The sequence below is a fragment of the Saccopteryx bilineata genome, chromosome 1 (assembly GCF_036850765.1).
Source record: "Saccopteryx bilineata isolate mSacBil1 chromosome 1, mSacBil1_pri_phased_curated, whole genome shotgun sequence".
NCBI classification, from domain to species: Eukaryota; Metazoa; Chordata; class Mammalia; order Chiroptera; family Emballonuridae; genus Saccopteryx; species Saccopteryx bilineata.
In genome coordinates, this window is record NC_089490.1 from 159,193,928 (window position 1) to 159,221,456 (window position 27,529).

At 39.7% G+C, this 27,529-nt stretch overlaps 1 protein-coding gene across 1 annotated transcript in view; it reads left to right on the plus strand.

Moving 5' to 3' along the window:
• ELP3 (elongator acetyltransferase complex subunit 3) overlaps positions 1 to 27,529 on the plus strand; it is a 100,981-nt gene that overhangs the window by 61,196 nt on the left and 12,256 nt on the right. Inside the window, exons 10-14 of the mRNA XM_066278588.1 lie at positions 1,157 to 1,350; positions 11,098 to 11,188; positions 14,584 to 14,649; positions 17,587 to 17,814; positions 18,621 to 18,702. Of these exons, the coding sequence (XP_066134685.1) occupies positions 1,157 to 1,350; positions 11,098 to 11,188; positions 14,584 to 14,649; positions 17,587 to 17,814; positions 18,621 to 18,702 (661 nt within the window). The remainder of the gene's footprint in view (positions 1 to 1,156; positions 1,351 to 11,097; positions 11,189 to 14,583; positions 14,650 to 17,586; positions 17,815 to 18,620; positions 18,703 to 27,529) is intronic.

Consider the following 27,529-nt stretch of genomic DNA (forward strand, 5'->3'; position numbering starts at 1 on the left):
CAAGTGAAGGGAAAAAATTGAATGACTATTCTTTCACTACTTTGGCCGTATCTGGAATTGGGGCATCACATATACCAAGATAACTATTATAATAGCATTTCAATTGCAGAAAATTTATTACTACATAAAACAAGAGTTTGTGGAACAAGTCAAACAAATAGAGGCTTGCCAAAATGTATGAAAGATGAAGTATCTATGCTTAAAAGAGGTGAAATAGCCTTCCGAAGAAGAGGTGACGTTTTATTGATTTGGAAGGGTAAAAGAGAAGTTCGAATTATTTCAACTATCCATGATGCTTCCTCTTGTGAAACAGAAAAGACAAATGGACATACTACAGAGGAAATAAAGAAACCAGTTTCCATTGTGCAGTATAATAACTATATGCAAGGTGTTGATCTTGCCAGCCAATATCGTTCAACATGTAGTACCTTAGAAAAACAATAAAATGGACAAAGAAAGTAGTGCTTTACCTGATTAATTGTGGACTATTTAATTCAGGATTTATCAAGCGCTCAATCCAGAAAGTTGAGTAAGATACAAAGACTTTCTTTTAAGATATTAGCTTGTAAGAACGTAATAAATAACTTTAGAATGCAATGGGTATTTAATTTTAAAGTGTACCTTTAACATTTATGTAAAATGTTTTTTTGTACTCATTCAGTAGAAACTTATCTGGCCACTGGGTAAAGCTAGCAATAAAACTGGTCCGCAATGTGTTAAGAAAGCAGTAATACAGAATTCAATGGTTTGGTTTTTTTTGTTTTTTTTTGTGTGAGGCAGTCTATATTTGAAGGTCAGAAAGGCCTCTCTGTAGTATTGATGTTTAAGTTGAGGCCTGAAGATTAGCTAGATGAAGAAAAATTGATGAACTTTGCAGAGGTAGGAAATGGCCTCTGCAGAGGCAGGCAGGCAAGGCGGTGAGATTACAGCAGTAGGCAGGAGCTGGATTCACAAGGGCTTTGGAGTCCAGCATACAAGTTCCCTGCTTCAGTGAGGCTTGAAAACAATGAGTTCTGTTCTGTCTGCTTCCCCGCCCTTGGTGGAAAGGAAAGGCAGTCTGAAGACCAGGTAGTTGAGAAGTTGGCCCAGGTTTGAAAATTACCTGCATCATTTCTACATCACTGATGGGGAAGTAATTTCTGTTCTCTGTGCACAGGAGTTTTTTGAGAACCCTGCTTTTCGTCCTGATGGTTTAAAACTTTACCCTACTCTGGTGATTCGTGGAACTGGGCTTTATGAGCTGTGGAAATCAGGAAGATATAAGAGTTACTCTCCTAGTGACCTGATCGAATTGGTGGCTCGGATCCTTGCCCTTGTGCCTCCGTGGACTCGAGTGTACCGAGTGCAGAGGTAATGTGTTATCTTTATGCCAGAAATCATCAGCAACTACTCTGTTTTCAGTTTCTAATGAGAACAGTCTGATTTCATATTGAGAGATTTGAGGGGTTTTTTATAATTATAAAAGGACACCTGGAATGCTTTCTGTAAATAGGGATGGAAATGAAGGGACATTGTGTCCAACCCACTTCACCAGTATCATTTATTCTCCTTGCCCTTCACTCATGAGCCAGGACGTAGAGTTACGAAGGTAATAAATAGGCATGGTGCCTGGTCCCAGGAGCTTATGATCTAGATGGGATTTCCTTTTCCAGCTCGTAGGTCAGTCTCGGTGCAGAAATGAGAGTGCGCCGTGCATGTCTTCCCTGGCCCAGAGCCTCTGAAGATAAAACAAAGTGCAGCAATGGTCATGGAGAAATATGGAGAACAAGTGAAATATTCCTGATGGCATGAGGGAAATCAACTGTCTTTCCATAGGAGAGAGAAATGAAGGTCTTGTTTGCAACTGTGGGCCTTTTTTTTTTTTTTTTTAAGAAATACTGTATAACACTGAAAAAAATTTTTAGAAGCCTTAAAGTTAGCTATTCACTACAACAATCCTAACAGAACTATTCCTATATTTGCTGGTCACTAGTCACATTTCCACTCAAGCTGCCGGGATTCCTATATTATAAGTGCAGTGGTCCCCCCTTACCTGTGGGGGTGTGTCCCACACCCATAGTAGATGCTGAAACTGCAGATGGTACTGAACCCTGTGTATACTTTTTTCCAGCACGCACATATATATGATAAAGTTTAATTTATAAATTAGGTACAGGATGTGATTAACAATACTGATAAAATGGAAGTATAATATACTCTCCCTCTTCCCCCTCCCTTTCCCCTCCCCCTCCTTTTCCTCTCCCCTCCCTCTCCCCCTCTCTCCCTCTCTCCCTCTCTCCCCCTCTCTCCCTCTCTCTCCCTCTCTCTTTCTCCCTCTTCCTTTCTCCCTCTCTTCCTGTCCCTCTCTCCTCCTCCCTCTTACTCTCCCTCCCTTTCTCTCTCTCCTCCCCTTCTCCCTCTTTCTCCCTCCCCTTTTTCTCTCTCTCTTTCTCCCTCCCCTTTTTTCTCTCGCTCTCTGTGTCTCTCATCAGCCAATAGCAGAATCCTCCAGCTCAGATTCCAGGAGGCTGAACTCCTTATATCAATATATCACTTAAAGCAGTGGTCCCAACCTTTTTTGGGCCACGGACCGGTTTAATGTCAGAAAATATTTTCACGGACCAGCCTTTAGTGTGGGACGAATAAATGTATCACAGGACCGAGACAAGTGTCAAGAGTGAGTCTTAGAGAGATGTAACAGAGGGAATCTGGTCATTTTTTAAAAATAAAACATCGTTCAGACTTAAATATAAATAAAACTGAAATAATGTAAGTTATTTATTCTTTCTCTGCGGACCGGTACCGATCCACGGCCCGGGGGTTGGGGACCACTGACTTAAAGGGTTTGTGTGCTCACGCTACACAGGTGAATGTAGGCTTCACATTCTTAAGTGCTACTTTGTTACTTTACAGATGTGTCAGTGAATTAGACCTTAATGGAATACTTACTGTTAAACAAGAGGTTAAGTCTCCTTAAAAAAGTGGAATTAGGAAATGTCTTTAGTGAGTTTGAGGACAATTTGTTGTTGCAATATAATGATGACTCAGTTCCTGACACAGTAAATGCCTTTGTGGAGAGAGTCATCTGAAGCCTAGCTGTGATGTTAGAATTTCATGCTTTGGGACTGATAATTTACCTAACTTTGAATGGCTTATTTTTAAAGCTGTGGGTTTTTTTGTTTTTTAGTATAGAGATTAAAATTTTTATGGTATTTTTCACTTTTATTTTTATATCTTTTGTTTTTGATGCAGCTATGATATTGTTATACAAGTTTTCATTAGAATTCTGGCTTTTAAAATGTAGCTTACTGTGGACTAATGTTCAATTTAGTCTTTGTTTTCTATCAGCATGGACAGAATTTCTTCAAATATGTTACTCTATGTTTTGCATTGAATATTACCTAAGATATTACTGTGGTTATCTGCATAAGAATTCATTCAAATTAATTATATTTTGCTACTTAATATCTGCCCACTTTTGCTTACATTTGTATACTATATACTGATATTTCCTTTATATTTCAAATTTATTTTATATTGACTTGCTTCCATTAGCAGTGAGCAGTGAAATTCTAGGCAAGGCTTTTGCCTGCTGGGGTGTCTGACGTGATATGTTTCTGCTGTGTACCACCATTCATTAATCCCAGTACATTTCTGCTTGATAATGTGATTATACTCTCTGCCAACAGTTTGTAGAATATTACTAATTATCCAGAATTTTTATTTTCTTACTACCTTTATATGAACAAAGTAATATTTTCTCTATAAAGCTACTTTAAAATCACTTTCAATATATATATTAATAACAGGCTTACATTATTTTTCAAAAAATGTCCTTTATAATCGGGACACACCCTCACATAGCAGTATGTGTTACACATCGGCCATTGTGCTGCGGGCGTTTCTTGTAGACTTGTAGAGACAGAGTAATCTTCCTAGTTCTAGTGTTTAAGTAGCAGACTAGTCTAGCATTTAATTTGCCTTTGTAAACTCTTTCCTAAAAGTGTTGGACGTTTAGGTTGCTTCTACGGTTTCTTTGGTGGTGTTTTCTTCTGTTGTGTTTTTTTTTAGTTTTTAATCATCTGGGCCTTCACTGCATCTAAAATTCATGCATGTAACTTTACTTACGTTGAAGTGATCTGTTAGAGCAGTGTGAGCTAACAGACCATGATAAAAAAATCCAAGCATCTTTTTATTATTATTATATTATTATCATTATTATACTTTCTGGAATGCTTTAATTTTTCTTAGCATATTGATACGGTTTTCCAAAAGGATAACAGTTTAGAGGAGAGTAAATTAATAGTTACTGGTTTTGCCACAACTTTAGATGTGGTTGATTATATTTTTTATTTTCATTTACCAAGTGGTATTTGCATTTTCCTAGTTGTAGTAAGAATTATCATTTTTTTCTATGTAACTGATTATTTGTGTTTCTTCTTATATCAGTTGTCTATGTATATTTAATTTGCCAGTCATGGAATTTGAATCAGAAAGAAGATAGTGCTTTTTATTGAAATAGCTCTAAAAATACCACTTCATAAATTTTACCTTTACCTTTTAAGGAGCCTTTTGAATTGTCTCCTCTCTCCTGCACAGATAAGTCTAGTGAACCAAAAAACCATGTCCGTGTTCACATAGTGCACTTAACACTTAATAACAGTTTGGCTGCTATACTCTAGAGAAACACCTTCATATATACAAATGTGTGCAAGGGAAAGCTGGGAGTTTATGATGTGTGGAGTGGTTGAGAAACCTGATTGGGGAAAGAATTGCAGGATTTGGGCTCTACATTGTTTTTTCTTGCTTCATGTTTGAACTTTTAAAGCAATTCTGAGAATGTGGACAATTGACATTGCTCTAATTTGGAAGCAGTCAGTGTACCTTGCTAGAAAGAAACCATTGGTAAAGGAGAAAGCCTCCTCCCAGAGTGCTCAATCCAGGCAGCTTTAATAATTATAGTTGATTTATTTTTGTTTTAAATCATAGTAAAGGAAAATTATATATGTCTTTGCATTCCATGCCTTTAGAAAATCTGGCTATTTCATTTCTACCTGTGACAGCTTCTACCAGATATCAGCTGTATACCTAGTGTTGGTGAGTGAATCTAACTGTGTACCTGAGGAAGATTTTAGGAACGATTTTATAGACAGCTATCAGAAGGAAGAAAGGAAGGAAAGGAGAAGGGGAGATATGTCAATGTGTAAACTTGCCCTTTTTTTAAATATAGATTTTACTAACTTTGTTGGGGGGGCACTTGGTTTTTTTTCATTTTTGTTTTTTTTTTACAGAGACAGAGAGTCAGAGAGAGGGACAAACAGGGACAGACAGGAACAGAGAGATGAGAAGCATCACTCATTAGTTTTTGTTGTGACACCTTTGTTGTTCATTGATTGCTTTCTCATATGTGCTTTGACCGCGGGCCTTCACAGACCAAGTAACCCCTTGCTCGAGCCAGCGACCTTGGGTCCAAGCTGGTGAGCCTTGCTCAAACCAGATGAGCCCATGCTCAAGCTGGCGACCTCGGGGTCTCGAACCTGGGTCCTCTGCATCCCAGTCTGATGCTCTATCCACTGCGCCACCACCTGATCAGGCAATAGTTTGTTGTTTTTAATTGGCCATTTCTCCCACCGTAGTCTCTCTAACTAATTTACACTTTTAATTTTATGACAATGGAGTCAATAACATCTTACTGGGCATTTTTATGAAGCAGCTTCTTACTAGGTGACTCTGTATTGCAGTCCTGAGGGGTGCAGTCAGTAATTAAACATGAGATTCTGTCCAGATGCATGAGGAAGTCGCCCTTGCTGCTACTGCTGCCCACAGGCTACTTGGCAGCTGTCTTGACATGGTAGTTAAATCATAGCAGAGCATTAGAATAGGAATTTCAATTTGCAACCAAAACATGCTTCTGAAGTATGAGAAATTTCAGACCAGAAAAGGTCTAGACATCACTTTCAAAGGTTTTTTGATAAACAAATTGCAAATGTAAGTTAGCACCACTACCTTGAAGTATTACCTCTTTATATAGAAAAGTGAATATTCTCAAATGTAATCTATCTTCAAACCAAAAAAGTGAAACTAGATTGAAACAAATTGAGAGACTTAAAAATAATTTTAACTCTTACCTAGATAGATACAGCAAGTTCAAAATAGTAATTTCACCTGGGTTTTGAAGCCCTAGAAGACTGTAACAGTGTCTTTTTATCTTTATGTATTCCAGTTACCTAATTCTACATACTATATACTTTGCACAAAGAAGATGTTCCAGGGCCCTGGCCAGTGGTTCAGTAGATAGAGCGTTGTCCCAGCATATGGATGTCCCAGGTTCGATTCCTGGTTAGGGCACACAGGAGAAGCAACCATTTGCTTCTCCTCCTCTCCTTCTCCCTCTCCCTCTCCCCCTCCTCTCCCTCTCTCCCTCCTCTCCCTCTTCCTCTTCCACAGCCAGTGGCTTGATTTGTTCAAGTATCACCCCAGGCGCTGAGGATAACTGGGTTGGTTCGAATGGCAGCCTCAGGCACTAAAAATAACTTGGTACTGAGCATCATTCCCCAGATGGGGTTGCTGGATGGATCCCAGTAGGGGCACATGTGGGAGTCTGTCTCACTATCTCCCCTCCTCTCACCTAAAAAAATAACGTTCCTGCCTGACCAGGCGGTGGCACAATGGATAGAGCGTCCGACTGGGATGCGGAGGACCCAGGTTCAAGACCCTGAGGTCGCCAGCTTGAGCGTGGGCTCATCTGGTTTGAGCAAAGCCAAGGTCGCTGGCTTGAGCAAAGGGTTACTTGGTCTGCTGCAGCCCCACAGTCAAGGCACATATGAGAAAGCAATCAGTGAACAACTAAGGTGTCGCAACGAAAAACTGATGATTGATTCCTCTCATCTCTCTCCGTTCCTATCTGTCTATCCCTCTCTCTGCCTCTGTCTCTGAGGCATATATAAAATGACTGTCCTTCATTTTCAGTGAAAAAGATTTTATCACTGAAAGTGGAGATTGCTGCATCTCTGTTCCTTACTGAGGAACTCCCATCTGAAATACTCTAGGCATGACACTGGCAAAGACCATTAAAGTCATACTGCACTTTTGTAGTGACAGATATAAATTTAAAAACATTTATGAACTGTTAGTATCATTATAAAGCGTTGTGTTACCAGGTCCTCACTGACTTGTGCTTTGTGGTCATTAGAACCACTTGCAGGGCCGAGCAACTCGTGTGTTGTCATTGGGCCTGTACTTGTCTTGATGCTCTGCCCTCAACATCTTGAAATTATTGGTAGCTTTTTAACAAGAGGCCCTCTGTTCTCATCCTGCACTGTGTCCCCCAAATTATTAGCCAACACTGCTGGTAATTCTGTCTTTCTGTCATATAGTTCTGTTTAACAGTACTATATGATAAAGCCTACTCGCTAGAGAGTTTACTTTTATTGCAAATTTTAGTGCCTTTTAAAAGTACTGGTTCATTATTAGAAGTATTTGTAGAGCCCATACCCTTTTCCTGACCATCCCCCTTCCTGTCACCCGTGGAGGCAGTGCCACAGAGTCATACAGCAGTGTGCCTGGCGCAGAGGACTAGAGAATAGGGTGGAGAGGTGGCAGCTAGAATGTTTGAGAGAGTGGTTACATTGAACCAGTAAGTTACTTGATTTAGCAGATAAGTAAATATACTACAGATAAGAGAGCCAGATTTCTCACTGTCTGAGGGATTTATAAACGTTGAAAGATGGAAAGCTGAAAAGAATACTCAGGCATTGGATTGGAATTAGAATTATCAGCATACTCTCATGGGCTTTTTAACTTATATTTGGAAATAGTTACAGATATGTTTACTTGTATCTGTCATGTAATTAATACTAACAGTTGCCATTGATTTTGCTAACCTGGCATCCACATGGCATGGTTTATGTGTATGTGTATATGAATATAAATATGTACATATATGTGTATACATACATTCTTAGTTTTGTGCACAGAGTTTCTGAATTCAGTGACACCTCAGTAGTAATGAGCACAGCAAATGCCCAGATCTTGGTTTCTAAATACCTCTCTTTGCTGAAAGGTATCAGGGCTGCTTGGAAAAATGACCAATTCCAGGGCTGGTGCAGTAGACATACAAGATAAACTTGGAACATCTTATTTCCAGAAAGTAAGGAAATAACTCAAAGAATTGTGGGAACATGTCATAGGGACCCAGAAGCCAGCCTGAATTTATACCCACTGGCCAGATCTAATTTAAGCAATATATTGATATCAGATTACAACTCATTGACTAAAATAGAAATCCATGTGTTCATAAATAAATGAATAAATAGGGGAAAGAAAAAGCTCTTCCTTACAATACATACTTTATTAATAAATTCAGATGGGGTGATAGAAATAGGTAATCACCATTTGACAACTATTATAGAGAAGGTGATACAGACAGGAGTCACTGGTAAATACTAGACGGTAGTTGGAGGGTTGATGAGGGAGGAATAGGATATTGGTGTGAACTGTGTGCTTCTTTCAGCGCTCATATTGTAAGCAGTCTATTTTATAACACACTTTTTACAGTTCTGTGCTTTTTGTTGATTTTGCTGTTTAAAATGGCCCCCAGGCATGGTGCTGGGTGCCGTCTATCCTGTGTTCCTGAGCACAAGAAGGCTGTTATGTGTCTTCTGAAGAAAATACATGGTTAGATAGGTTTCATTGAAGCATGAATTACAGTGCTGTTGGCCACAAGTGCAATATTAATGAATCAATTATATGTTAAACAAAGTGCCTTTAAACAGAAACACAAAGACAATAAGGTTATATATTGATCAGTTAGAGAAAATGTGACTAAGGAGTCATAGGAGCCCAACCCTGCATTTCCCCCAGGATTAGTGCTTGAGTATTTGCTGATTCAGTGTTTGTGGCATCTTTATAGAACGTAACTTTCGTAACAAGGATCAAAGGTGTCTGTCATGTGTGATGCTAACAGTGCTTGCCATTGATTTTATATCATGTGTAACAGTGTTTTACATTTGCTCTAAGTTGTGAAAGTACATACATGTATTTGTGAGTTGTTTATAAAGTATTTTAGAGTAAAAAGGGCATTTAGAAGATTAACTTTGACTGTGTTACTCTCACTTGGATTCCCTGGTGAGACATTTTAAAGAATTTTGACCTAACATTTCTTTATAGTGTCTTTTTTTTTTCTCTGAAGTTAGAAGCAGGGAGGCAATCAGACAGACTCCTGAATGCACCCAACTGGGATCCACCCGGTGTGCCCACGAAGGGCCAATGCTCTGCCCATCAGGGGCATTGCTCCATTGTGGCTGGAGCCATTGCAGGGGCCATGTAACCATCCTCAGCACCTGGGCCAACTTTACTCCAATGAAGCCTTGGCTGCAGGAGGGCAAGAGAGAGATAGAGAGGAAGGAGAGGGGGAAGAGTAGAGAAGCAGATGGGCACTTCTCCTTTGTGCCCTGACAGGGAATCGAACCCAGGACTTCCACACACTGGGTTGATGCTCTACTGCTGAGCCAAATGACCAGGGCCTCTTTATAGTGTCTTAATGAAAACTACTGACTTCCATAGCCTACTAGATTTATTGTGTGTAGTTTTTAATGCTAATTGATCGGGTTTTGATACTTTTGAGTGAGAAATATCTTTTTAGAATTAATGGATTAAGTAGCTAATTGTGTTTACTTAACATTTGAAAGAGTAAGTAAAAAGAGAAGGAAAAGACTCAGGTTGATTCAAAATCACAAATGAGAGGAAAGATAATTGGTATATTCTGCATCTTCTAATCAACCATATTATACAAAACAGATGGGGGACTTGTCCTTGAATAGAAAGCATATGTGCTAAGATTTTTTAAAACTGCTTTATCTTCAGATACTAATTTTTATCTATAGAGGGTTTGTGGGGCTCCTAAAACGGGAACTCGTAACTTCAGCTTGTGATAGAGTCTCCTTGATGCCTGGCACCTTCACACTATGTTAATGCCAGGGAATAAATGTTACCTCCTCTCATCTGTAGACAAGCTGTTATTCTTCTAATTCAGAGTCACTTCTAACTTAGAATTTTGGAAAACAAGAAAAAAAATGTATTCATTGAGACCCGTTGTTGGCTAAGTCAGGCTTTTGTTTGCTTGTCATCCAGCAACTGTAAGCAAATTGGATTTTTTTTTTTCTGTATTTTTCTGAAACCGGAAACGGGGAGAGACAGTCAGATAGACTCCCGCATGCACCCGACCGGGATCCACCCGGCACGCCCACCAGGGGGTGATGCTCTGCCCCTCTGGGGCGTCGCTCTGTTGCGACCAGAGCCACTCTAGTGCCTGAGGCAGAGGCCGAGTAGCCATCCCCAGCGCCCGGGCCATCTTTGCTCCAATGGAGCCTCAGCTGCGGGAGGGGAAGAGAGAGAAAGAGAGGAAGGAGAGGGGGAGGGGTGGAGAAGCAGATGGGCGCTTCTCCTGTGTGCCCTGGCCGGGAATCGAACCCGGGACTTCTGCACACCAGGCCAACGCTCTACCACTGAGCCAACCGGCCAGGGCCACAAATTGGATTTTTTAAATAACAGTTTTATGTCTTGTTTTGTTTAGTACAGCTGTCTCTTTGGTCAAAAATTAGTGCTGGCCTGACCTGTGGTGGCGCAGTGGATCAGGCATCTACCTGGAACGCTGTGATTGCCGATTCTAAACCCTGGGCTTTTGAATGGGCACATATGGGAGTTGATGCTTCCTGCTCCTCCCCCTCCCTCTCTCCTCTAAAATGAATAAATAAATAAAAATAATTTTTAAAAATTAAATTAAAAAATTGCTACTTTAAAAAATAATTAGTGCTGATGGTTATTGGATATTTGTTTTGTACTTGATAATCTTATAAAGTGATCTTCATCAGGCATCTCTCCCAGAAACCCTGAGTGGTAGGTGGAAATTTCATAATTTCATAGATGGGAAAACAGAGGGCTGGGGAAGCTCTGAACCTTGCTGCCCGGTTAGAATATTCAGCCTCTGCTTTTCTGATCTGCATTGTAGGTTTTTTGGGGTTTAGTTTTTGTTTTCTGTTTTCCTTTTCTACGTATTCCTGCCCTACTGCTGTAAAGAATGATTTATATTTTGCAACAGCTGATCTTTTTCTCCTACAGAGATATTCCAATGCCCTTAGTCAGCTCAGGAGTCGAGCATGGTAATTTGAGAGAGCTGGCATTTGCAAGAATGAAAGACCTTGGAATACAGGTAAGAGTCTGACTGCCTATGACTGTTGAGGTCAAAGTAATCTGAAACTCAAAAAAATGTTTTTATAGTTACAAACGCACATACGAGATTTTGGTCAGAACTCATTCACATAATGTAGGCATTAAGCGTGTTAAAGCTGAAGCTTGTGATTGCAGAGGCTGAAGGCTATATCCCTTCTGCTTTCTTCTAGAAGAGTATGGGTTTATTGATTTAATATCTATTTTTTGTTTTGTTTTTTACCTACTCAGATTGCCAACTATGTGCTTAACTCCCTGTTTTAAAGACATCTTTTCTTCTGGCCCTGGTCAGGTGGGCCAGCGGCTAAAGCATCAACCCAGAGTGCCAGAAGTCATGGGTTTGACCTCTGGTCAGGGCACACATGAGAAGCAATCAATGAGTACACAACTGAATGGTGCAACTAATTGAAATGAGTTGATGCTTCACTCTCTGTCTCTCTACCCCCCTGTACCCCCTTCCCTCCCTTTTCTCTCTGTCTCTCCCCCTTTCCCTTTCTCTCTCTCCCCCTTTCCCTTTTTCTCTCTTTCCCTTCCCCTTTCTCTCTCTCTCCCTTCCCCTTTCCCTCTCCTTTCCCCCACCTCTCTCTCTAGGGAAAAAAAATTTTTTTTAACATTTTTCTTTTGAAGTAATGAGTGTTTGATTCTTGCTAATGGTTATAGAATAATACAAGAAGACGATGTTTGAAGAACCAGGATTATGTGCGTGAAGTAATTGCCAACAGTGCTATTGCCACGTGCACCAGTCCCCTCGCCCCGCTCCGTCTCATGTCTGCTCACTTCACAGATATTTACTCAGCACTTCCTTTCTGCTGGCCCTGGAAGTGGAGGTAGTCCAGGAATCTGCAGTTTAAATCTCTGTAGATGATTCAAAACCCTGGGCATCCCTCTTTTTGACATTTCTTAAATCACTATAAGGTTTGAAACTCAGTGCCTTAGAAACTACTTCTTAGAGCTGCTAAAGAGAAGAGGCCAGGAGTGGGGTCGGCCTGCACGCTGATTCCTGGGCTCTGTGTTCAGAGGTCCTGATTCACTAGACCCGGATGGAGCTGTGGGATGTTCTCATGCATGATGTCAGCATGGCTGCACGTTGAAAGACATTATGAGGACTGTATATCATGTTTGAAGACTTATTACCCAAGACTCTTTATTCTTAGACAAATTATTACAGAGAAAACGTTTTAGAAAATTGTGCAAAGCAGTTTGTGAACCTTATTGGCTTATCACCCCCCCCCCCCAATTAAATAATTTTAAGTTCTAGAAAAAGAGCTCACATATTTACAGTAATTAGTAGCACCAAACAAGATTGTAGGCCTGCTCTGCTTCCATCCTTCAGCCGACCTTGATCTTCATCTCCTCTCTCCTCTGAGAGGACACTGCCAAAGTGACTGGTGCGGCCTGTTAGCCTGATAACCTCGTAGTCCAGCCTGTTGTCTTTAACCTGTACCCTTCTTAAACCTTCATAGCCTCTCAGGAAACTGGGATTGAGTCTAAAGACGAATTCAGTCAGAGCCAAAAGACATCTAGTTTACATAGGCAATGTCTATACCAGAAAATAAGTACACGCCAATCTCCACATTTTAAAAATCATCCCTTGCCCTCCAAAAAGAAAAAGCATGCAATTGTTTATTAAGACCATGATTATATAGTATGCAAGTTACTGTTAAAAGACAACATATAAATGTAATAGATTTATAGTCACAGAGACTTGTGATCCTTGTTTGCAATACAATTTTTGTGTGAGTTCATAGAATCCACATCAGCAAAGCATTACTATCTGTTTCCTGGGGCATGAATATAGCTTTGTTTTTATGGAACTGAATAATGAGCTCTTAATATTTCTTGTGGGATTCCATACATATATAGCAGTGCTTTGTAAATACAGGATTGGTAGTTTAGCTTGCATGAATGACATCATCACATTTCCTAGGGTATCTTTTGTCACTGGTAGAAAATGTTAGAATTCTGAAAATAATTTTTGTCATTTATTCTATAGGGGAAATTCACCCCTGGACATATAATTGAATACTTTAAGGATGTTGTAATTATAAATGTCAGACTGTGCAGCATGTGGAACAGAAGTGAGCATTGCATCACATATGCTTGGCTGTGCAGACCAGACATTGCATCCATATCATCTGTAGACAGCTCTGTGCCTCCCAGGGACACTCATAGAGCCATTTGTGACTGTGGTTCAGATGATATAATAAATGGGTCTAGGTCCCTTTTTTCCTTTCTTCCTTTCGTTCCTCCTTTGTCTCACCCATCCTTTCTTCCACAGTGCCCTTCTCTGCAAAACAAAAAAAACAAAACCCAGCAGTCTTCAGCCCTGGTCAGGTACTTAGTTGATTAGAGCATTGTCCTGATACACAAGGTTGTGGGTTTGATCCCGATCAGGGCACATACAAGAGTCAATCAATGAATGCATAAATAAATGAACAACAAATCAGTGTCTGTCTGTCTGTTTCTTTCCCCCTCTCCCCCTCACTCTGTCTCTCTTCCTCTCCCTCTCTCTTTCTCTCCCTCTCTCTTTCTCTCCCTCCCCCTCACTCCTTCCCCCCCTCTCCCCCACCTCCTTATCCCTTCCTCTCTCTCTAAAATTAATTTAAAAACCAACAGTCTTCAGTGTCATCCCTCTTTTTGACATTTCTAAAGTGATATGAATATGAGATGTTAATAATAACTGCCATAAAGTAGAGTTTTTAAAAATTAGGAATATGCTTTTACTCTTCTATTACATAGTTTTTGGATTGAATTTCAAATACAGTTATATCCTCTTGGTAAAAAAACTATTATTTTAGGATTAAAAAAAAAATTTTTTTTTAATTAAGCGAGAGCAGGGGAGGCACAGGAACAGATTCCCACATGCACCCCAACCAGGATCCACATGGTAAGCCCCTGTGGGGCGATGCTCTGCCCATCTGGGGCTGCTGGAGCCAACTGAGCCATGGCTGTGGGAGGGGCTGGGAGAGAGAGAGAGGCGGGATGAGGGAAGTTGGAGAAGCAGATGGTCGCTTCTATGTGCCCTGACTGGGAATCGAACCTGGGACATCTACACACTAGGCGGATGCTCTACCACGGAGCCAGCTGGCAAGGACCAGAAGTATGTTCTTTACCTCTGATATTACATATCAATTTTCTTTGAATTATAAACTTATTTTAAAAGCAGTACTGTATTAACCTTATACATTTTTGTTTCATGTTTCCCATCCTCAGGTTTATTAAAGATGGCTTTATTTTTAAATGCAGTTCTTTTATCTCATTGTAAATTACATCCAGACTTAATTCTGAGCCCAGGGTTTGGTGGAGAGGTTTCGATTGAAAATTGAATTAGGTTTATAACTGCTCCCGTCTTCCACTTTTATTTTTCTTTTTTTCCAGTGTCGCGATGTGAGAACCAGAGAGGTTGGAATTCAAGAAATTCATCATAAAGTACGGCCATACCAGGTCAGTTTCTTCATTTTGTAGAGAGATTAGGTCCTGTTTGTAAATCTTTTCTTGTCAGCCTGGACCCACACTTTTTTACCAATGGGACTGAACCCTAGAAGTTAATGAGTAAACTAAGAGCAGAGGGTAATTGTGGATCAGACACAGATGTCAAGCCAGGAAAGGCAAGTATGAGGGTGGCTGAATTCTAGTAGAGCCAGGTTAGGAAAACCAAGTCTGAATTTCATTCTAGAATAAACACTGTTCGGTAGAACTTTCCGCATTGTTGGAAATGTTCTGTTATCTATGCCATCTAAAATGGTGTCAGCCACCGGTCATTTGTGACTTTTACGCAACTGAAAAGTGGCTAGTGCAACCGAGGAACTGAGTTTTTACTTTATTTCATTTTTAATTCAAATGTAAATAGCCACATGTAACAAGTGACTACATTCAGGTAGAGCTGGATGTGTGATGTACTTACCTCATCGTGTGCACCTGTTAAATTATTGCCCATTGGTCGTAATTAAATGAATAGATCAGCCCTTATCAACGGACAGGGCTTCCACAAAACTCAAGTCTGATGCTGGAAGGCATTCATTGTCTTGTAATGAATTAACATCTCTCCTATATATCTCTGTCTAGATTTGTGTGAAATGTTCTGTGGGAATTAGCTCTTGTAGAATCCCATTTGAAAAGGCTAGAATCGATGAGATCTGTATTGATATTTCTATTCTGAAAATGAATTGTTTGACAGTTTTCACATTTGGGACATCTTGAGGGAAATAGCAGACCCAAGCACCATTAATCATTTTGCTGGATTCTTGGGCAATCTAGTCATTTAGCAGACAGTAAGTTGAGAAGGAAGATATATATTAATCTGAATTGTTCATTCATTGTGGGTACAGTCTGACTGCTTTCAGAACTACCTGGGTGTGGCCATGGCCATCCCCGCATGTGAAAGCTTGAGGTTTCTGTGAACACATATTGTTACATACTGTGTACCTTTATTTAAAGTACAAGGGCCACTTGAACAATGAGTTAGAGCAGGGGCCCCCAAACTATGGCCCGCGGGCCCATGTGGCCCCCTGAGGCCATTTATCTGGCCCCGCAGCACTTCCAGAAGGGGCACCTCTTTCATTGGTGGTCAGTGAGACGCATCGCTCACATGCAGTACTACTTCTGATGACGCAGGACGCACGTGTCACATCACTTGTTATGGCTAGCAGTGACAAATATGGAACCGGACACTGACCATCTCATTAGCCAAAAGCAGGCCCATAGTTCCCATTGAAATACTGATCAGGCCCTGGCCGGTTGGCTCAGCGGTAGAGCGTCGGCCTAGCGTGCGGAGGACCCGGGTTCGATTCCCGGCCAGGGCACACAGGAGAAGCGCCCATTTGCTTCTCCCCCCCGCCGCCGCGCTTTCCTCTCTGTCTCTCTCTTCCCCCTCCCGCAGCCAAGGCTCCATTGGAGCGGAGATGGCCCGGGCACTGGGGATGGCTCTGTGGCCTCTGCCTCAGGCGCTAAAGTGGCTCTGGTCGCAATATGGCGACGCCCAGGATGGGCAGAGCGTCGCCCCTGGTGGGCGTGCCGGGTGGATCCCGGTCGGGCGCATGCGGGAGTCTGTTTGACTGTCTCTCCCCGTTTCCAGCTTCAGAAAAATGAAAAAATGGAAAAAGAAATACTGATCAGTTTGTTGATTTAAATTTACTTGTTCTTTATTTTAAATATTGTATTCGTTCCTGTTTTGTTTTTTTATTTTAAAATAAGATATGTGCACTGTGCATAGGCATTTATTCATAGTTTTTTTATAGTCCGGCCCTCCAGCGGTCTGAGGGACAGTGAACTGGCCCCCTGTGTAAAAAGTTTGGGGACCCATGAGTTAGAGAATCAAAAGCCTATGTAGATTGCTACCACAAAGCCACTCTCCAGTGACTAGGTTTTCTTTAATATTAATATCATAACGACATAACTATTTTAAAGGCCCTGCGGGATGCCATCCAGGAACAAGTAGTGATCATGACACATCCCCCGCCCCCCTCAAGAGGTTTTTAGTGTAGGAGCTAAAAACTAGAAAATGAAACCATTGAGAGCCCAGGGCTCTCCCAAGCAACACGTGACGTAGTGTGTGATTGATTATACCCTAGAGCAGGGGTCCCCAAACTACGGCCCCCAGAGGCCATTTATCTGGCCCCCACCACACTTCCAGAAGGGGCACCTCTTTCGTTGGTGGTCAGTGAGAGGAGTACTGTATGTGGCAGAGCCACAAAGTGCGACGTTGCTCACGTACAGTACTACCACCAGTGACGCGGGACGCGTACGTCACGGCTCCGGAAGCAGGTCATATCACTTGTTACGGCTAGCAGTGACAAATATGGAACCAGACATTGACCATCTCATTAGCCAAAAGCAGGCCCATAGTTCCCATTGAAATACTGGTCAGTTTGTTGATTTAAATTTACTTGTTCTTTATTTTAAATATTGTATTTGTTCCCGTTTTGTTTTTTTACTTTAAAATAAGATATGTGCAGTGTGCATAGGGATTTATTCATAGTTTTTTTATAGTCCAGCCCTCCAACGGTCTGAGGGACAGTGAACTGGCCTCCTGTGTAAAAAGTTTGGGGACCCCTGCCTTAGAGACTCTCCATGGATTGTCAGAGATTTAACCTCATGGACACGTTTACTGAGCCAGATCTTTGTAAGACTCAAGGTTAATGAAGTTCAAATGTTTGTGAAATTGTGAAGTTGTTTTTCTTCTAGAATAGTTTACAGATAAGGCCTGGACTCTTATTTAATTGATATTTGAAAGTAGACAAGTAAAAAGAAACAATTCATGATTCTTTATTTCTTATTGTGGATATTAGCCTAAACAAATATGTGTGAGTATATAATTATAAAAATGAGCTTTGTTCTCTAATTAATTTTCTTAATGTTTTGTCCTGCCTTTTTATTAAATAGGTTGAATTGGTAAGGAGAGATTATGTTGGAAATGGTGGCTGGGAAACGTTCCTATCATACGAAGACCCAGATCAGGACATTTTGATTGGCCTCCTGCGATTACGGAAGTGCTCAGAGGAAACCTTCCGTTTTGAATTAGTTGGTGGTGTTTCCATAGTCCGGGAGCTGCATGTGTATGGGAGTGTAGTCCCTGTGAGCAGTCGGGACCCTACTAAATTTCAGCATCAGGTATCCTGTATTTCATTTCTATTTGACTATAATTAAGAAATTGCCCAAAGAAGGGAAAGAAAGGGCGGGAAGGAGCAGAGGAATAGATGAAGAAAGAAGAAAGGGAAACAGGAAGGATAAAAGCAGAAGAACCAGTATTTTAGTTGTTCAGAAATGTCTTCTCTCCAGATTGCCCACTTTGGGGTGTGAGAGCGGAAGGGGAAGAGACAGATTGAGACTCAGTCAAGTGGAATATGATTAGATTGAACCATATGAAATTGCTGTTTCTGAAAGTCAGAAGTGGTCTAGTACTGGCAGTTTCTAATGATTCACTATTATGGAATCAAATTACAGCACTTCCTAAATGCAAGCTATATGGAACACTATTCCAAACTTCTCACAAAAAAACTAAATATGTAAGTCACTTTTTTAAATTTTAGGAAAATGGGTTAATGCCACTAGTGATGGAGATAGTGTAGACCCTAAAATTGGTGAATGGAGAATATTGCCTGGTTTCAGAGCCTTTTAGAAATCAGGTCTGACTAATAAATACAAGATTAGATGTCCCAGATTTCATCACCTGGAGATTTCATCATCTACAGAGAACCTTTTGCTTTTGTTACAAAGTTTTTTCTTTTTTTGATTAGTGTGCCATAGTGTTCTTTTGATATAATTGAATGGTTTCTCTTTCCTTACTCCCATAAATTTTTTTTTGTCACTCTTAACAGATTCTAGCAAGAACTAAATATTAGCCTTCTTGTTTTAAAGATCCCCCAACAATGACTTCTTTTCTCCTTAATTCTTACCCTTTCTGTTGCTCCTTACAGGGGTTTGGCATGCTGCTGATGGAGGAGGCAGAGAGAATAGCTAGAGACGAGCATGGATCTGGGAAAATAGCAGTTATATCAGGTAAGGGGGGCAGGGCAGAGTCCATGGCTCATTCACATTTTTAACTTGGTACAGTTAAAACTACCTCCGGTTTGTCTTGTGCCTGTTTATGTTCAAAATTGGACAGAACTGAATAGCAAAAGACCTGTGCTTAAACAGAGAAAATCCCAGGAGGCAGTTTGGTCGCATGGAGCTCTCAGAAGCGTGCCTTCTCTGGGTGGCAAGACCTGCGTCTGTATTTTGTCTTCCTTGCTGTCTAGTCATCATGGCCGCCTCTCTGGTGCTTTGTGCCCGTTACTTTGTGTGGGAAAATGAAGTTTGATGATAGAGACTCAAGAAAAGTGTAAACCAATGTGGAAACTATGAATACTGTTGTTCAGAAAACAAAAATAGAATCTTAGTTGTCAGTACAAAATGTTTAAAGACAGTTTTTTTGCTCCTTTTATGTTCTCAGTGACTTTGCTGTGGGAGCAGCTTCCCCCTGCCTTACCTAGGATGTCAGATAATTGGGGAAGCGGGCGTGAACAGGACCTTGTGGATGAAGGAGAATAATGGATGCACCCTTTCACTCCCATTCTCAGTATTGGAGCTTTACAAAAAATACTGTTCCCAATAAGAAGCTAACATGGTGAAGGCCATTGTCAAAAGTTAGGTTATTTTTCCCCCAGTGTTTTCACATTAGACCACTTCATTCTTTTTTTTTTTTTTTTTTTTTTTTTGCATTTTTCTGAAGCTGGAAACAGGGAGAGACAGTCAGACAGACTCCCGCATGCGCCCGACCGGGATCCACCCGGCACGCCCACCAGGGGGCGACGCTCTGCCCATCCTGGGCGTCGCCATGTTGCGACCCTCCTGGGTGTCGCCATGTTGCGACCAGAGCCACTCTAGCGCCTGGGGCAGAGGCCACAGAGCCATCCCCAGCGCCCTGGCCATCTTTGCTCCAATGGAGCCTTGGCTGCAGGAGGGGAAGAGAGAGACAGAGAGGAAGGCGCGGCGGAGGGGTGGAGAAGCAAATGGGCGCTTCTCCTATGTGCCCTGGCCGGGAATCGAACCCGGGTCCTCCGCACGCTAGGCCGACGCTCTACCGCTGAGCCAACCGGCCAGGGCCAGACCACTTCATTCTTAAGGGCAGATTATTTTCTTTTAAAAAAAAATCTTTTTCTGAAAATTCAAGTCGAAATGAGACTTAAAAAAAAATCAGTTATTTCCTTCCCATCAGTGAATCAGTATGCTTGCCTAGCTTTTAATGATTGTAATTAGGAAAATGAAATGATCCAGGCTCATTTAATCATTTAGTCTGCCCATGATTTTTAGCATTATCCAGACAGGTTAATAAACCATTTCTTAACTGGCTAGCTTTATCATTTTTATCTGTTATCTTTAATCCCACTATAGAAGAGGGAACTAAATGAGGCTTACCTGATTGATATTGATATATGTGTTGACTGTTAACCACTGTTGAGTCTGTGGCTGACCAGAAGTCAGCCTTCCTGGTGGTGCCAGCAAGGGCCAGGCTGACACAGAACTTGTTCTCCACAAGCATGACATCATCTGAAATTCAGGGGCCTCCTTTGCCAGAGCACTGTCAGTGTTTTCAGTACAGTACTCAAGCTTTCATGTGCTTGTGAATCATCTGGAGATTTTGTTTAAAGCAGAGTTTGACTCATGGGGTAGGGCCTCGGAGCCAGCATTTCTACCAAGGTCCCAATGATATGTATATTGATCGTCTTCCAGACCGCGCTGTGAGGGGTTTTAGTATTCTCTTTCAAAACATTAAGGCAAGGATACTCTCTTTTTAACTTGTTGGGGTGATGCTGTTTAACAAAACTACACAGGTTTCTGGTGCACAATTCTACAACACATCATCTGTATATTGCATGGTGTTCTCCACGCCAAGTCTTCGTCCATCACCATTTATTCCCCAAACCCTCCTCATCCTCCTCATTTCCCTTCCCACCTCCCCCAGCAGTCACCTCACTGTTGTCCCTGTCCATGAGGTTTTTCTCCCCCCCTTTTAACTCAATCGTTCCACCCCCACACCCAGACCCTTGCCCAACAGCTGTCAGTCTGCTGTCTATCTATGAGTCTGTCTCTGTTTTGCTTGTTAGTTCATTTTGTTCATTAGATTCCACTTTTGAGTGAAATCATATGGTACCTGTCTTTCTCTCACTGGCTTATTTCACTTAGCATAATGCTCTCCAGTTCTATCCATGCTGTTATGTAGGGCAAGATTTCCTTCTTTTTTTATGGCCAAGTATTACTCCATTGTGTAAATGTACCATAGCTTTCTTATCCATTCATCTGCTGATGGGCATCTGGGCTGCTTCCAAATCTTGGCTACTGTAAATAACATTGCGGTGAACATAGGGGTGCATATATTCTTTTGAATTGGTGTCTTTTACATCCTTGGTTAAATTTATTCTTAGGTATTATTCTTTTTAAAGCAATTGGGAATGGAATTGTTTGCTTAGTTTCCCTTTTAGGTAGTTCATTATTGGTGTATAAAAATGCAACTGATTTCTGGATATTTATTTTGTATCTGCTATTTACTGAATTTATCAATTCTGGTAGTTTTTTTGGTTGAAACTTTAGGGTTCTCTATATACAGTATCATATAATCTGCAAATAATGATGTTTTAGTTCCTCCTTTCCAATTTGGATTCCTTTTACTTCTTCTTGATTGCTATGGCTAGGACTTCCAGGACTGTGTTGAGTAAGAGATATCCCTTGATTGTTGAGAAAGTGGATATCCCTGTCATGTTCCCAATCATAAGGGAAACACTTGTAGTTTTTGCCTATTGAGTATAATGTTGGCTATAAGTTTGTCATATATGGTCTTTTTACATTGAGGTATTTCCTCTATTCTCACTTTGCTGAGAGTTTTTATCATAAATGGGTGCTTGATTTTATCAAATGCATTTTCTGCATTTATTGATATGATTATGTGGCTTTTATACTTTATTTTGTTTATGCGATGTATCGTGTATTGATTTGCGAATATTGTACCAACCTTGCATCCCTGGAATAAATCCCACTTGATCATAATCTTTTTAATGTATTGCTGGATCCAATTTGCTAATATTTATTGAGTATTTTAGCATCCATTTTCATCCGGGATATTATTAACTTTCTTTGTGGTGTCTTTATCTGGCTTTGGAATTATGATAATGCTGGCCTTGTGAAATGAGCTTGGGAATCTTCCTTTCTCTTGTATTTTTTGGAACAGTTTGAGAAGGATAGGTGTATTAGTTCTTAGAAGGCTTAGTAAAATTCACCTGTGAAGCCATCTGGTCGAGGACTTTCGTTTGTTTTTTATTGCTGCTTCGATTTCACTAGTTGCAGTCTCTGTTCGGGTTCTCAGTTATGGAAGATGGTATGTTTCTAGGAATTTATTTCTTCTAGATTGTCCGATTTGTTGGCATATTGCTTTTAGTATATATTTTTTTACAATCCTTTGTATTTCTTTGGTGTCAGTGTTACTTTTTCTCTCTTATTTCTGATTTTATTTGGGTCCTCTCTTTTTTTTTCCTTGATAAGTCTGGTTAAAGATTTGTCAATCTTGTTTATCTTTTCAGAGAATCAGCTCTTGATCTTGATCATTGATCTTTTGTGTTTTTTAGACTTTATTTTATTTTTTGCTCTGATCTTTATTCTTTTCTACTCACTTTGGGCTTTGTTGTTCTTTTTCAAGATTCTTTAAATAAAAGGTAGATTGCTTTTCGAGATTTTCCTTGTTTCTTGAATTAGGCTTATACTGCTATGAGCTTCCTTCCCTCTTAGGACTGTTTTCACTTTGTTTCTTAGACTTTGGGTTGTTGTGTTCTCATCTTCATTTGTTTCATTTGATTTCTTCCATGATTTCATTGTTAAGCCATTCATTGTTTAGTAACATGTTATTTAACCTCCATGTCTTTGTGTATTTTTCATGTGTTCTTCTTGTGATTGTTTCTTATGTAGTTTCATACCATTATGGTCAGAAAAGACTCTTGATATGATTTAAATCTTCTTAAATCTATTTAAACTTGTTTTGTGTCCTAATGTGTTCTATTTTAGAAAATATTTCTTGTGCACTTGAAAAGAATGCATATTCTGCTGCTTTGGGGTGAAATGCTCTGAAAATATCAATTAAATCCATCTGATCTAGTGTGTCATTTAAGGCCACCATTCCATTGTTGATTTTGTTTGTAAGATCTATCCATTGATGTTAATGGGGTGTTAAAATCCCAATATGACTGTATTGCTGTCAGTCTCACCCTTTATGTTCATGAAGATTTACATGTTTAGGCGCTTCCACTTACTGGGGGCATAAATGTTTCAAGGCTGTCTTCTCTTGTTGGAATGCTCCTTTAATCATTATTTAGTGTTCTATTGTGTCTTACTATAACCGTTGTTTTAAAGTCTACTTTGTCAGATGTAAGTATTGCTACCCCCGCTTTTTTTTCCTTTCCATTTGCATGAAGTATCTTTTTCTATCCCTTTAGTCTGTGTATCTTTCGTTCTGAGTTGGGTCTCTTGTAGACAGCACATATATGGGTATTGTTTTCTTATATATTCAGCTACCCAAAATCTTTTGATTGGAGCATTTAAGCCATTTACAGTTAAAGTGATTATTGATAGATATTTGTTGCCATGTTAGTCTTTTAACTATGTTAAGGTAAGAATATTCTTGTGACCCTGGCCATGCCTGCACCCTCAAAGTCTGATATATCTGTGGGAAACCTAATCAGTATTAAAACTGAGAATATCAGTATTCTATCACTTCCCCATAAAATTTCATTTGACTTTATGATATCTCTCTTTTTGAAATTAATACATTCGGGGGGGGGGGGTCTGTGACTTGCCTGAAATCCCATTCAGTTGCTCATAAGAGCCTCAAAGTTTCTGCTTTTTATGATCAGGAAATGGAAATCAGCATCTATTCTTTCTAGCTTTTTATCATAATCTAAGTAATAGTTCAATTTCAGATCATCTGCTTGTAGAATTTTTAAAACAAGAAAGAGACTTGCTAAAAATGACAAGAACCTTTCTCCTAATCAGCCCCTACAATGAAACTACTAGATTTCTGTAGGGATTTCTTTTTGTCATTGTATTTCTAGAGGAACAGCCCTAGAAGAACTACAATGAGTTCTGTGGGAGGAAGGAAGTGTTACTTCCTGTCACTAGTCTTTAAGCCCCACTTTGCTTTCTCTTGGGAAGACCACATAGGGCCTTGCCTTTCTGTTTGACTCAAGATCTGCTCACCCTTTAAATGGAAAAGCTGGAACTTTTGTTCTATGAATGATTTATTTCTCTAATTTAGTAATACATTACTGTTCTATTTAAATTTCTGAATCAGATACCTGAGATGTCCATTATTCAGAACTTCAAGGAAGGCGGATTTAAAGTGTTTATTTTTACAACATTTTTTATGTTTTTATTTTCTCTCCATGTGTGTTTATTTTGACTTTGGTGTATTTGTTTTACAGTTACTTTCAATTTTATTTTGTATTGGTTTCAGGTATACAGCTTGGTACTTAGATGATCTTACTTTACATTGTGTAATTAAATACAGTGGTGTGCATGTGTGTGTGTTTGTGTTTTAATTGGTTTTTGTAAAAGGTTAAACAGTTATGCTCTATAAGCTGATCCTTAGAATGCAAATCTTGGTGGGAGTGCTGGTGCTGTGTGCTGCATTCATTCACAATACTCCATTAGATGTGCTATGTATGAGACACATAGGCAGGGTATGGTTCAGATTCCATTTCTGCATCGACAGCAGCTCTGGATATCTCGGATAATTTCACTTGATCTTCACAGACCTTTATTTCCTTACAGTTTTAACAGTCTAGAATTCTGCCCCTTGCTATGTTAATTTCTTTAAGGTCTCCACATAACCAGTTTTACTGGTTACATTTTTTTTTTAAATTTCTATTTATTACTAATTTTAGAGAGGAAGGGAGAGAGAAAAACATCAGTTTTGTTGTTCCACTTATTTATGCATTCATTGGGTTGACTCTTGTGTGTGTCCTGACCGAAGATCAAACCCACAACTTTGGCATATTGGGACAATGCTCTAACCGCCTGGGAGCTGCTCTGCCAGGGCATTTCAAGATTTTTTTCTGAAACTGTATTAGGTTACCCTTTAATCAGTAACTGATCTCAGTTTTATTATGGTTGAGTATCTGATGATAAAAACGAGGATGAAGTTTACCTTAGGTAGCTTAATCCTATTGATGATTTGTGGATGCATATTCAGCCACAACTAGTGGTACTTTGTGACCTAAGTGTTCTTCTACTTTTTCTTTCTGACAAATGTCACCGATTTGTAAATCCATTCTTGTTCTGGTCTGTAGGCTTTTGTAAAACTCTTACACAGTGGTGGCATAGATACTCTGTCTTGGCATAACTAGTAGCTTGAGTAGGGGAGAGACAGATCATTTATCATTCTGGTTACTGCAACTGTAAGAATGTATTTATGTAGACTTTGTTTTTAAATTACATTCTGATTCATTATGACTTCCTTTCACCTTGCCAGCGGATTTTCTCTGTTGCTTGGATTTATATTATTAACTACACTGTAGATCTCTGATTTAAATCACTGATCAGAAAAACTAGAATAGACCTTTTGTAAACAAAATATATTGAGAGAATGAAAACAATTTGTTTTTTAATAGAAAAAATACATCGTGTTTATAAGGTTTATAGCTGATTTATCTTATTTAAAAGATTAACTTTACAGCTACATGAAAAAATTAAAAACTTCCTTGTTATTGGAGTCAAATGAAGCACTTTCTTAGACTGTTGCTTTTTTTTTTTTAACTATGTGTAATTCTTAGTAAACTGAGTGTTTTAAAGTTAACCATCAACCATAAATGTGGAAAGTAAACAAAGCAAAAATGAAATGTTTAGCTTTGTCAACTTCAAAATCACTTAGTGTATCAAGTAATCCCCTGTGTGCAGGGACCCAGAGTCAGGAGGTACGGGATGCTGGCTTGCCTGTAAGGGACGTTCAGATCGGGCTGAGCAGCTCTGTCTTCACACTAGTGATTGTCCTTAACTGCAGAGGAAGATAAGTTTTTCTGCCTACTGAAACTATTGCTCAACTCAGGATTAATTGCTTCAGAGTAAGAAAATAATCTTTTCCTAAATGGAGAAAGTGGGTTAGTCTATAAGAACAACCAGTTTATAAAATAATGTGTAGGCAGAAAATAACAGTTAATTGCTGCTAAATATATAAGCAATTAATTAGTCCCTCTTAAGTCCAAGTGCTTTAGTATCTCTCAGCAGCTTCCTCTTGTCGTTTCTGTTGACACACACTTTTTTAAGATTAACAAATCGTATCTACTTAAAAACTGTAATGTTTGTCTCCTTGGGTGGATCATCATTCTCTCTTTTAAAAGTGTTAAGATGAAGCAGTTCTTCTCTTCCCTCTCTTATAGTATAAAGGGCACGAAACTATACTCTGGAACCTAACCACAATATTTGAAATGCCATCACTAATAATCACCATGGAGACTGTAGATCTCTGATGTCACACTGCTCCTACCATTTCCAAAAAGGCAAATGTGACTGTCAGTAGCCACTATCTAAAAAGGCACTCAGTACTCCAGACAGAAGGATTTTTTCCCCTTTTGGCAGTTTTGGCTAGGTATCAGATCAGTCATGTTACTCTTTCTGTTTGCAAAGCTAATTGCTATGCATCAAGACGAACAGCTATTCCCCGAGCTCCCCCTCCTACCTCCGTCCAAAGCAGTATTCTGTTTGTGTTCTTTCAAGTAGAAAATTAATATGGCCATTGGCCAAGAATTGTGCAAGGTTGATATCACACAATGATGGTGAGAAATGAGGAAATGTCTGAATGGTTGATGACAGAAATCACTGAAGTCAGAGACTGATAGCCATTTTGTTTAAATCTATTAAAAAGACAAAGAAGAGGGAAGAGGAAAGGAGCATAAATATCAGATGAGTAAACGAGTCACTGTGCAGATGAGATCATTCTAAATCATGGTATTCTGAGTTTTGACTCTGACGCCACATCCAGAATTCTTACTAGTGAAAAAAATCAATGTGCCTGTGCCTATATAGTCCAGTGTGTTTTCTTAAGACTGAAATTAATGGTCTTGTACTCCAGAACCACTGATTAACAAAATGATATGTGGGCAGAAAATAATAGTGGTTTTGCTTCATTAAACTACAAATAGCTGAGATTTACTTAGTGGACCCCAGAAACTTGCTTGTATTCCAGGCTGCAACACATCTCCCTCTATTGGAGGTGTAGGCAGTTGTGTTCTTTGCATTATAACCTACTTGAAAAGAAGGGTACGTTTGTAGCGAGGTCTGTCTGGTAATGGACTCATAATCCTTCCCAAAATGCTAGAAAAGCTTTTCCTCATTTTGGCTTATCTATTTGCTAATGGACACAGAAAGCCTGCCAAATGCAGACCAGTTTGTGCTGCCAGTGTTACTAAAGGGCTTCTCAGAAAGGAAGGAAAAAGATTGTTTGCTCTTTTATAGTTTCTTTTTCATCCCTTTACGTAAATTGTTTCAATAAATTGTTCCCCAACTGAATGCATATTGTTAGAGTTCTAAATATACCTCAGTTTCTCCTATTTGGTATTCTAACAATGATCTACACATTTATATTTGCATGATCCAATAGGATTTTGTTGTAGTAGTGGTTAATATCTTTTTAAAGATAATAAATACAACATAAAATATTGCTTTCACAAGAACTTTATTAATTTCAGCTTCATTATTACTCAGACTAGCAGTGATGGCACGGAATACTATTTTGTTGGATAACAAATTAGCTAAATATTTGCTAATTGGTGTCTGTGTTGCAGCTGGACTCTGAGGGCATTGTTGCATA